Here is an 11,275-nt window from a genome sequence, read left to right as displayed (position 1 = left end):
TGCAACGTCCTGCCAGCATTTGATTTAATGGGAACCTCAGTAGCAGTGCCCTTGTCCCTGCCCTTTGGGATGGGTGGAGGGAGGTAATAAATATTTCTGAGTACAAAAACCAATTTTCTTAAGAAAGGAGAAGGTCTTTTCGGCTGCACTGATTCATAATTTCTTCATGGGAAGTCAGTGCAGCCTTGGAGGTCACAGGACTCCTGCGCTGCCTTAATAGCATTAACTCTCTCTGCCCTGGTAACTTTTTTTAAGTTCTGCTGTAATAAACAGATGCAACGTAAAAGCTTCACCATGTTTTATTAAAAAGATAATTTATAAAAGTTATGCTTCCATCTGTCAATAGATGGGGAAAATACATACAACTCAGGTCCACTTTCAACCAGAACAATGTTACAAGAGGTTTGGGTTTAGGGCAACAGTGACGTCCTCTCTCTCTCCCCATGCAGACATGGTTAGTGTACACATGCATTCCAAACATGATCCTGGAAGCAGGGAAACAATCGGTGGGAATATATTAGATTTCTAGCGTGCTATGCCTAAGCGGGACTTCATCACGCTTTATAACCTTCCTAGAGGGACCGTGAATTAACCCGGTTCTCGTGCGTAAGCAGAGTTGGTCTCTGGACGGGTTCAAGGACAGCTTATAGCCGCAAGAGGCATACTAACCACCATCTTCCCAAGGCACTCGCCAACATTAGCGTGATGACATGCTGCTGCCGGTCTGGATCACGTGGGCCCCTGCTGGAGCCTCATGGCACATCTAGTTTCTTTTCTTTCAAAGAAGCACTGCTACAACTGCCAGCAGGTTTTCGTATGAAGAATTTGAAAACAAAAAAGGAAGCGTTCGCTGTCAGCCTGTCCCTAGTGATCTAAAACTATGCATTTCCTCTTAACTGGGCCCCCTCTCTCTCTCTCTCTTCCAGCACACCCAGCTCACTCAGGCCCTTAATCCGAGGAGGAGCGTTCGGAACAATCCTGCACACACTTGATGAGCACCACCTCCTCTTACGAGCACAAGGCTGTGCCTCCGTGTCTCCATTTTCCAATCACCCCTAGTAAAAAAAAAAAAAAAGCTTTTTCCATTTTCTTTATGTGGAGTTAGCAACTGTTCAGCTTGTGGTGGGTTAAATATTCCTACTTTTAGAAGTCGTTGATGAAATTGGACCTGGCGATGGCCAGGTCCATTTCTAAAGCTACAGCCTGAAGTTCCTAGCAGCTGCCGCCAGTACTGACTCCTGCGGTCCATGTCTAGAACAGCACATTCCGTTCACTTACGCATTCATGTTTGGGTTACATACCTGGGGCAAGGATATATACCTGTACATCGATCGTGATACATTTCTATGAAACATCCTCTTTATTCTGCATTATGGGAGGGAGGGCCTGTAGTATAGTTGAAAATCAAACTGGCTTCAGAATCCAGCATTCCTGTATCTGTGCTATTTCTGGCCTGAAACAAATCCAGGCATTCATGGCCAGTAATCTGGCAATTCTTACGCTTTTTTTTTTTTAAATCAGTTTTCTAGGTTTACAAATAACATTCCTATGTTTTAGAACAATAACCCTTTTTCTAAAGGAAAGGAGTCAAAAATTCTGACCCGTCTGGCTTTTGGATGTTCTTGAACACAAACCCCCAGACTAAGGTGAACTGATGCCTCAGCTATGCGGACGTATTCCTGGGAGATGCATGAGTTCTGATGGGGCTAGATTCAGCTCACAAACAGCCACAGAGGTCTGCAGCAGTCCTGCAGCAGTCCTGCAGCCCTTGTGATAAGAGGATGCAAGTAACAGAAAAACAAAGACCTTTGGTTCCTTCAACTGTTTGGCATGAATTATCCATGCCTGTTTTGGGGTAAAGTGCTTTTCTGCATTTTGGTTACACAGTCTCTGGTCCATGAATTTTACACACTTCACACTAAAGGTTTACTAACCTAAATCCATGTCACTAGGAGAATTCTATCCAGTCCTGGATTCCAAGTTACCCTGCTTGCGTGCTTTAGTCTTTCAGATGAGTTGCAAAGCTCTGAGAAAAGTGTCAAGCAAGACTGAACTAAACACCGAGGACAAGATGACACAGTGAAGAGTGAACAGATGGCTACATAGACAACACGCATATGCACGCATACACACACCCACATACACACTAAAAACCTCATAAGATACATTATGCAATTGCTTTTTTTTTCACTCCATATACAGTAGTAGCTACATGCCTGCTATGTGAATACATTGCAGGGGCAAGGGGCTGATGCCCTCCCAATACTCAAGTTGCATTGTTTGAATGCTCTTTGCATTCCCCAGTGACTATCTGCTGCCTCTCGGATTCTAGCGTTCATGGCAAGCCCAAGTGATAGAATCATTGTCTCTACGGCATCTTTCCACGAGCTCCACGAAGATACAGCATTGAATCTGCTGCTTGGGGGAAAGCAGTTTTGGGCTGTGGATGTTGAAAGCTGGTACTGTATATTCACTTGGACTTGATTGCTGGCTGAGAAAGGCAAATAAATGATCAATTCTGGAATGTGCCAGCTGACCCTTCAGGATTTTTCATCCTGTGATGGTTGATTTGACCCAGTTGTCTCTGAATTGCATCCCTGTCAGTCCAGCGGTGCGAGACAGAATGAAGATATATGCAGATGGGCCTTGCAGTCTGCACTGCCCTGTACAACGGCATTGGCCCCACTGTCAGACCTCTCTGCTCCCCACTAGCTGCCCTTACGCCTCGCTGCAGCACTCGTATATGTTATCTTCCATGAATGCTATCACCTGCTCAAACTTGTGCTGCAGCTGTGTCCGCTTGGTTGTCGCATTTGCTTCCAGTGCATTTGCTATCTGTGAGGGCAAAACATGAAAGCAAGGTTAGTCACTAAGGGGATCATTTATCAAAGTGCTATATGGTGTTTTCGCATGTGTTAAGGCATTTTCGCATGTGAAAAGCACCTTTAACACATGTGAAAATGCCTTTAAAGCATGCAAAAACACCATAACGCATGGTGCAATGCAAATTAGGAAAAGGGGAGGAGCTTGGGGCAGGATTTCTGGCCAAGTGGGCTGGCTTTGCAATTTGCGAGCCATATTGCAGTTTTAACTACACCTTTATCATTTGCATTAAGCCATGTGATATGGCTTTATTGCACTTTGCGATGTTTTCGCAAATAGTGTTTTCAGGAGCGAGAGAGAGGCTAAAAGGCCCGTTAGGGGTCACTTTGACATGCAGAGTGTGACGTACGAACAGAACAGTGCTCTCTTGTGAAGATTTGATGACCTTCGAAGATGAGATTTGTGCAATGTTCTCTCAACCTAGCTTGATATTACCCAGGTAGAGCGTCCATCAAGCTAGGTTGAGAGAACACTGCACAAATCTTATCTTTAGGTGAGTTTCCTCACTCCGAAGGTCATCAAATCTTCACAAGAGAGCACTGTTCTGTTCGTATGTCGCACTCTGCATGTCAAAGTGGCCCCTAACCCCTACACTAATACCTAAATCTCACCTCAAGGAAGTAGGTAGGCCTCCTATAGAGGTATAAATACCTACCCAGTATGAGGGCCTTTTAGCCTCTCTCTCTCTCTCTCTCTCTTTCTTTCTTTCTTTCTTTCTTTCTCTCTCTCTCTCTCTCTCTCTCCCTCCCCTCCCCTCCCCTCCCCTCCCCTCCCCCCCCCCACACCAGTCATTGTAGGTAGGAATTGCAACAATTGTGGTACTTACTGGAAAGTGTGAAAAAGTTATCACAGTTTGCAGTAACACCTATGTGAAGCACTAAGCACATTTTGCGATAAACAGCCTATTACCATACAACACTCCCCTTTCCCTATCACATGCGATATTTAGTGCATTTTGATAAATCCAGGCCTAAAATGGATAAAGAGGCCTTTCGATCTCACTGACTGAAAAGGCAGGTGAACTAGAAATGCCACCCAAGAGGATACAGCATGACAATATATGCTACACACTCCAAGGAAGTGCACATATATTTTCACATGTGTAGTGTCAGTGAGTGCTGCGGCCTCATCAACTCTGCATCAGTGGCACTGAAATGCTCCTTTAACTTGAAAGAGCATGAATATTTTCCATTGCTGGTGAAATCCTATTCATGTTATTATGAGGGAAGTTGTTTTGTTTAATGATGATATCATTAATGCCATTTATAGATTTTATATATTCTGCTATTTTGGCACTTTAAAGCAGATTACATTCAGGAATTGTAGCCATTTCTCTATCCCCAGACAGCTTACAATCTAATTTTGTACCTGAGAGAACAGAGGGTAAAGTGACTTGTGACAGCAGGATTTGAACCCTGGTTTGTAGGCCACTTTCCATGCCTTTAGAATTAGGTTATCTTATTATTCTTATGCTGAGCATTGAGTGCAGTCAGGTCCAGGGCCGGTGCAAGGGTATTGGGCGCCCTAGGCGACCCTTTGCTGCCACCCCCCCCCCCCCAATCGCGCCCCCTTCCCGATCGTGCCCCCCTACCTGTTTCGGTGCTGACTGTGTGCTTCTCAGGGCTCCGAGCCATAGGGGGCGCCGAAGAGCAGCCACGTGCGGCCGCAAGCGGGGCCTATCCCGCTCACAGTAAAGAGAAATAGAAACAGTTGGCGCCGAAACAGGTGGGGGGAGGGGGGGTGGTGTCAGACCGAGGGTCCATCAAGCCCAGCATCCTGATTCCAAAAGTGGCCAATCCAGGCCAAATGAACCTGGCCAGTACCTAAAAACTAAGTCTATCCCATGCTACTGATGCCAGTAATAGCAGTGGCTATTCCCTAGTCAACTTGATTAATAGCCATTAATGGACTTCTCCTCCAAGAACTTAGCCAACCTTTTCTAAACCCAGCTACACTAACTGCACTAACCACATCCTCTGGCAACAAATTCCAGAGCTTTATTTTGCGTTGAGTGAAAAAGAATTATCTCCGATCAGTTTTAAATGTGCTACTTGCTAACTTCATGGAGTTCCCCCTAGTTCTTCTATTATCTGAAAGCGTAAATAACCGATTCACATTTACCCGTTCTAGACCTCTCATGATTTTGAACATCTCTATCATATCCCCTCTCAGCCGTCTCTTCTCCAAGCTGAACAGCCCTAAGTTCTATAGCCTTTCCTTATAGGGGAGCTGTTCCATTCCCCTTATCATTTTGGTCGCCCTTCTCTGTACCTTCTCCATCACAACTATATCTTTTTAGTGATGCGGTGATCAGAATTGTACACAGTATTCAAGGTGCGGTCTCACCATGGAGCGATACAGAGGCATTATGACATTTTCCGTTTTATTCACCATTCCCTTTCTAATAATTCCTAACATTTTGTTTGCTTTTTTGACTGCAGCAGCACACTGAGCCGACGATTTCAATGTGTTATCCACTATGACACCTAGATCTCTTTCTTGGGTGGTATCTCCTAATATGGAACCTAACATTGTGTAACTGCAGCCTGGGTTATTTTTCCCTATGTGCAACACCTTGCTGCCTGAGATTCTGTCTCCCATGCACTACCAGACCAGGCTTGACTGACCCAAGACATGACTGGAATGCCAAAATTGCTTGGGGTCAGTCCTGAGCCCTCATAAGTCGCAGAAAACTCATCCGTACTTTTCTGTCAACTGCTTTCTGGTTGACGTTTAATGTTTTTTTTAGTAAGTAACTGAATAAAAACTCCTGCAGGTTTAAGTATGTAGAAATGAGCTGAAGTCAAGTAAAACCCAGCCAGGAAGAAAGAGATGGGGGTTCTTACCGGTGTGCGGTACTTCTTGGCATATTTGTAAACTTCAGCCAGAGCTACCTTGGTATTAAATTCATTTCGATACTTCTGTGAGAACCAAAAAGAAAGAAGCTAGTTTTAGAAGACATGGTGGAATGAGAGGCCGGGCCTTCATGTCATCTTTTGGAAACGTTGGGAGCAGAGAGAGAGAGAGAGAGAGAGAGAGAGAAGGGATTTAAAAAAATATTTCTAAGGAACTTCCACTGAGTGCGATGGTTTCCCAAAGGGGATTCTAGAACTCTGTGCCTCACATTTCCCCTAAGAATGGAAGATTTCGCGTTAGAGACAACAGGAAGAAAGCTCCCTGGCACACAAAGACTGGCCAGTTCTCTTTGGGGTAGATTTTATAACGTGCCCGCGTGCTTCCCGGCACGCATACACGGACCCACCGATTTTATAAGGAGCGGACTGGAAGGGAACTTCCCTAACCCCCCTGCCTAACCTACCTTCCCCTTCCTCTCTCCTTCCCATCCCCTAAAACTAACCTACCTTGGCTCTTTTTTTTTTGTTTTTGTTTTATTACTTGCTGCTCCTCGTGAGCAGAAGTAACGTACGCACGCTGGCAGGCTGCCGGTGCGCGCTTCCCCGGGACAGCGGCTAATGGCTGCTTCCCCGGCCGGCCTCTGCCCCCCCCCCCCCCCCCGCAGAACACGACCCCCCCCCCGGCTTGCCCCTTCAAAGAGGCCTAGCACTTGTGCGCATACCAGGGTCCCTTTGAAAATTTGCCCAGTGCGCGCAAGGCCTTCTCAAATCCAGCCCTGTGTCTTCATCCAAGGTCCAAGTCCTGTCCTAACTGTAACTTTAGGGCTCATTTTTTGTGTGCCTGGATGGCACCTCTTGCTTGGGGCTGTCCCCTCCCCCGAAAGCGAAGGGGCACATCTCAAAGCTCCATTTGACTGGATGATTTTGACTGAGAGGCAAAATAGCAAAGGGCATTCTTTGATTTAAAAAAATGAAGGATTGTACCTTGAAACACAGGACAAAGCAGTTCTGACAGCAAAAGCGTCACCCGTGATTTCAGACTCTCTGGATCTTTAGTGACTGTGATGCTACACGTGACATCGCATGTGCTGCATGAACAAATCAGATCCTGCTGCACGGGCATAGGTTTTTTTTTTTCCTGGTATTGTTCTGATCATGGCTTCTCCCATGGTTTCAGGGGAATTGAACGGGAACAGCACATAAAACTGAAAAAAAATGAAGGACTTTGCAAGAAAATATTTAATTGCTTCAGGATGGGATTGCTACTTGTTGCTTGCCCTCTTGAAATGTTGCACAAGAGATGGAGGGAAAACTTTTTTTTTTTTTTTTTTTTTTTTAATGAAAACTAGAATTTAGCTGAAGTAGTGCAGCCCTTCTTCAGCTGGGCCCCATCTCCTGGGAAGCCATGGGAGGCCGTACTGCTTATGACCTTCCTACCAGAAGATCACTGCCACAGCCCAACACTGCCATATGGTCTTCTTCTGCTATGTTTCTCTAATCATGGAAGGACGGGAAAGAAATCAAATAAACGGGATGAAATGAAATGCCCAGGGCATCCTAAAATATGAAGGTGCCATTCATGCTTCAGCTTTCACCTCCAATTCCTTACTAATACTATTGCTTAATTCAAAGAAGGAACCTACCCCTTATCAAACCAAAGTGGATTACATAAAATGACATTCATAATTGAAATTAAGAAAACAAGCAACATATAAGAACATACATGCTGCCCGAGCAGCTCAACCCTGTTGAACTATAAAATACCTCAGCTCCTCCACCATCTCTGCTTCCCTGCCCAATAACTTCCCCCACCCCAAAGCATCAACTATACTCCCAAAGATCAGTTAATCATCCTCTCTATTCTTTCTGCACCATCTGACTAAAAACCATTAGGTCAATATTCAAAATTAAGCATTTAAATGAAGTTAGATGGATAGCTTGTGAGTGATCCATCTAAATGGCTTCATTTATTGACCTCCATGTTTTTAGGGATTTCTGAAATGCATACAACTAGTAACATGCTGTCTTCACGTCTGCGGTCTTCCCTATGATTGACTTGACTGGGTGTTTGGACCTTCCTCTATAATTACTGAAGCTCTAGTCAGAAGACCGATGCCCATGCGTTGTGATGCTAGAAGACTGGAGAGAGGTAGGTGCTGATGCTCTTCTCCCCCCTCCTGAAGTTAGTTGTGCCCTCACTCTCTTCACACTTACTCGGGACTCCTCTGCCAAATGGGCATTCATTTCCTGCTCGCTGAGGGGCATCATGTCCTGGATCTGTTTGTAGTACCTCTGGACAATTTTTCTATATTCAGGGATCTCCTTGGCATATAAAAGCTTATTGGTGGGCGAGTCCTAGAGAGAGAGAGAGAGAACAAGGAACTTGTTACTGGGTTGCAATCAACACAGGAAAAAGTGTTATCCGTTTTATTTTGGTCGCCATTATTCTATATGAGGTTAAACCACGTCTCCAGCCTCACTGAAGGTCATTATCTTTCTGACGGTGGATGGCATGCTGGCCACAATTCTCATTAGCTGCTCCCAGAACCCCGTGCAATGAGGGAGACCATCCTGCCTTTTGACCGATTGAACCAAAGGGCCTTCCTTCTCCCCCACGAGCTTCCTTTTATTGTCAGCGGAATGCCAGCCAGACATTTTAATATGCCTTCTGTTTTTACACTATTCTAATATTTAGATAACCATAATGGTAAAAGCAGACCCCATTTCAATCAATCTAGCAAATATTGAATCTATTCAATCTAGCAAATATTGGAATAACAGGAACAGCTCTATCGTGGTTCAAATCGTACTTAGGAAACAGAAAATACAAAGTTAAACTACACAACAAAGAATCTCAGCACTACGCTTCCTCTTCAGGAGTTCCGCAGGGCTCCTCCCTCTCACCAACGCTCTTTAATATCTACCTGCTCCCTCTTTGCCAACTTCTAAACAAATTAAACCTTAAACACTATCTATATGCAGATGACGTCCAGATAGTCATCCCCATCAAAGAATCCTATACTAAAACTCTTGAATTCTGGGAATCTTGTCTTCAAAAAATTGATGGACTCCTCTCCAACCTAAATCTAATACTAAACTCTTCAAAAAGCGAACTCCTCCTAATTTCCACCGAAAACAGTAATACAGACACAAATCCTCCACCGAATTTACAAACCCCACAAGTAAGAAACCTAGGAGCTATCTTTGATAATAAGCTAAACCTTAAATCATTCATAAATCAAACCACTAAGGACTGTTTCTATAAACTCCAAGTCTTAAAAAGAATAAGACCACTGTTTCACTTTCAAGACTATAGATCAATTCTTCAATCAATAATATTCGCGAAACTAGATTACTGCAACTCCTTACTATTAGGTCTTCCCTCTTCTCACACTAAACCCCTTCAGATGGTTCAAAACACGGCTGCAAGAATATTAACAAACTCCCGGAGAAGAGATCACATATCACCAATTCTCAAAGACTTACATTGGCTGCCAATTCACTACAGAATTATTTATAAGTCCATTACCATTATTTACAAAACCATACATCAACACTCTCAGCTCAACCTTCAAATTCCTCTCAAAATATTTACTTCAAATAGACCAATCAGAGAGTCCTACAAAGAATCCTTACAAATACCACATTCCAAAACTATGCGACACATAACAGCCAGAGACAGGGCTTTCTCCACCGCAGGACCATCACTGTGGAACTCCATCCCACCAGATTTGCGACAGGAACCCTGCCTCCCCACTTTCAGGAAAAGACTCAAAACATGGCTTTTTATGAAAGCATTTCCTGACCTAAACTGAACCTTAATCAGTCTTTGACTAATCACTCTGACTTTACCTTAACATAGAAATTAACTTCACAGCATTAGGGCAATTCGTTATTACCTCAAATGCATTGATATGCATATATGTATCATATGTATCTAGTTAAAAACCCCAGCTTCTTTTCTCTGTTCCAAGTTATTACTACCCTGTTTTATTGTAACTGCAACCCTTAACTTTCACTTGTATATTGTTACTATTACTACTACCTTTTTTAATTTTTTAATTTTTGTTATTTATTGTTATTTATGACCTCTTGTTACCTCTTCACTTGTTAATTGTAAACCGACATGATGCGATACTCATCGCGAATGCCGGTATAGAAAAACTTAAAATAAATAAATAAATAAATCAGACAAAGATAAACCACACTGGTGGTGCCTTTTCATGTCCAACCTAATCTGTCCTCTACACTGGCCATTACTGCATGGTCTAACCATCAGTGCACCGAACTACACAAGAACATTAAGAAATGCTATGCTGGGACAGACCAAAAGGTTCATCTCACAAGAGAGTCAAGTAGCAAGGAACTCTTCTGGGATATATGAGTTGTCTCCAGTTCTGTATGATGTCATGCAAGACCTACCCTTGTGTGACGGGTCTTCTAGCCCTGGATATAACTATAGCAGTTATAAGACAATTGTTCCTTTTCCCATTAAACACTATCATGCAGTTTGGGCCCATATATGTTTAGACTCAACTTTCCACCCCAGAACTGGCTGCAAGCTTGATTCTGAAGTATAATAATTATAAAATGCAATAGGTTCCCAACTGGATGAAAAGCATGCTATCAATGAAGATAAGCGATGCTGTTAATAAATCAGATATCGCATGACTATACTAACACTCATTAGCTGTGGCCCCTATGGAAATGCTTTTGAAATCCTGGAGACCAATGCTAGCTTGGAAAACACGTCTCATCTCAGTCAGGACAGGGAATGACCTATGCATGCTATGTGTCCGATTCTGAGACCAAGGGTAGCTCTTCCCACACATTCAATCATTCCTTTTTTTTTTTCCCTTTACAATGATGTGTTTCTCAAAACTTTTCCATCTGTTGTCTGACTTTCAGTGACCTCCGTCCAGGCCTAATCTACGGCTTTGACACAGACGGATGGAGACAACCAGAAATCAGGCGCTGGCAAGAGGTTCATTAGATCTCGCTCTAATATTAATCTTTCCCAGAATAAACGAGTCAACATTCAGCGCCTGCTATGGTGTGGTGGACTCTGTCAGTCTTAGGATCGACCTTACGGCCTCAGGAAATGAATCTTCTTAATGCTGATGCCGAATGCTGCAGAATTAATTCTAGGGGAACCTTCACCACCTCCCCTCTCTTGGCACATCTCACCCTGGCTCCAGTATAGCCAGACCCCCAGGCAACATTCCATGTATTGTGTTACAGTGACCCCCTTCCTGGAGTCTTGCCTGTACTGAGCTCACCCAGCGCTCAACAAGCTGGCTGTAGAGTAAAAATAAGCTTTCCACTCCAGAAATCCCTCCTGGGGTGAAAATGCTATCAAACCAGGAGAGCAGGTAACAGTATCACATCCCCTTTTCTAGGCTGTTTTATTTCAATACCAACAATAAGCTCCCTTCCCTGCCAAAGTACCTAAATCCCTAATTATAAACATGCATGGCCATGTGACCTGCCACAAGCCAATGGCACAGTGCCATGACCGAGTGATATTTTAATTCTAA

The 11,275-nt window shown here is 43.8% G+C and overlaps 1 protein-coding gene across 1 annotated transcript in view; it reads right to left on the bottom strand.

Moving 5' to 3' along the window:
* Positions 1-281: 281 nt before the first annotated feature.
* PLXND1 (plexin D1) overlaps positions 282-11,275 on the bottom strand; it is a 166,005-nt gene continuing 155,011 nt past the window's right edge. Inside the window, exons 34-36 of the mRNA XM_029601413.1 lie at positions 7,953-8,093; positions 5,730-5,804; positions 282-2,835 (exon numbers count right to left, since the gene is read on the bottom strand). Of these exons, the coding sequence (XP_029457273.1) occupies positions 2,719-2,835; positions 5,730-5,804; positions 7,953-8,093 (333 nt within the window). The 3' untranslated portion in view covers positions 282-2,718. The remainder of the gene's footprint in view (positions 2,836-5,729; positions 5,805-7,952; positions 8,094-11,275) is intronic.

This window comes from Rhinatrema bivittatum, chromosome 4, assembly GCF_901001135.1.
Source record: "Rhinatrema bivittatum chromosome 4, aRhiBiv1.1, whole genome shotgun sequence".
NCBI classification, from domain to species: Eukaryota; Metazoa; Chordata; class Amphibia; order Gymnophiona; family Rhinatrematidae; genus Rhinatrema; species Rhinatrema bivittatum.
The sequence above is the reverse complement of the archived record's forward strand: the minus strand, read 5'-3'. Positions and strand labels throughout refer to the sequence as shown.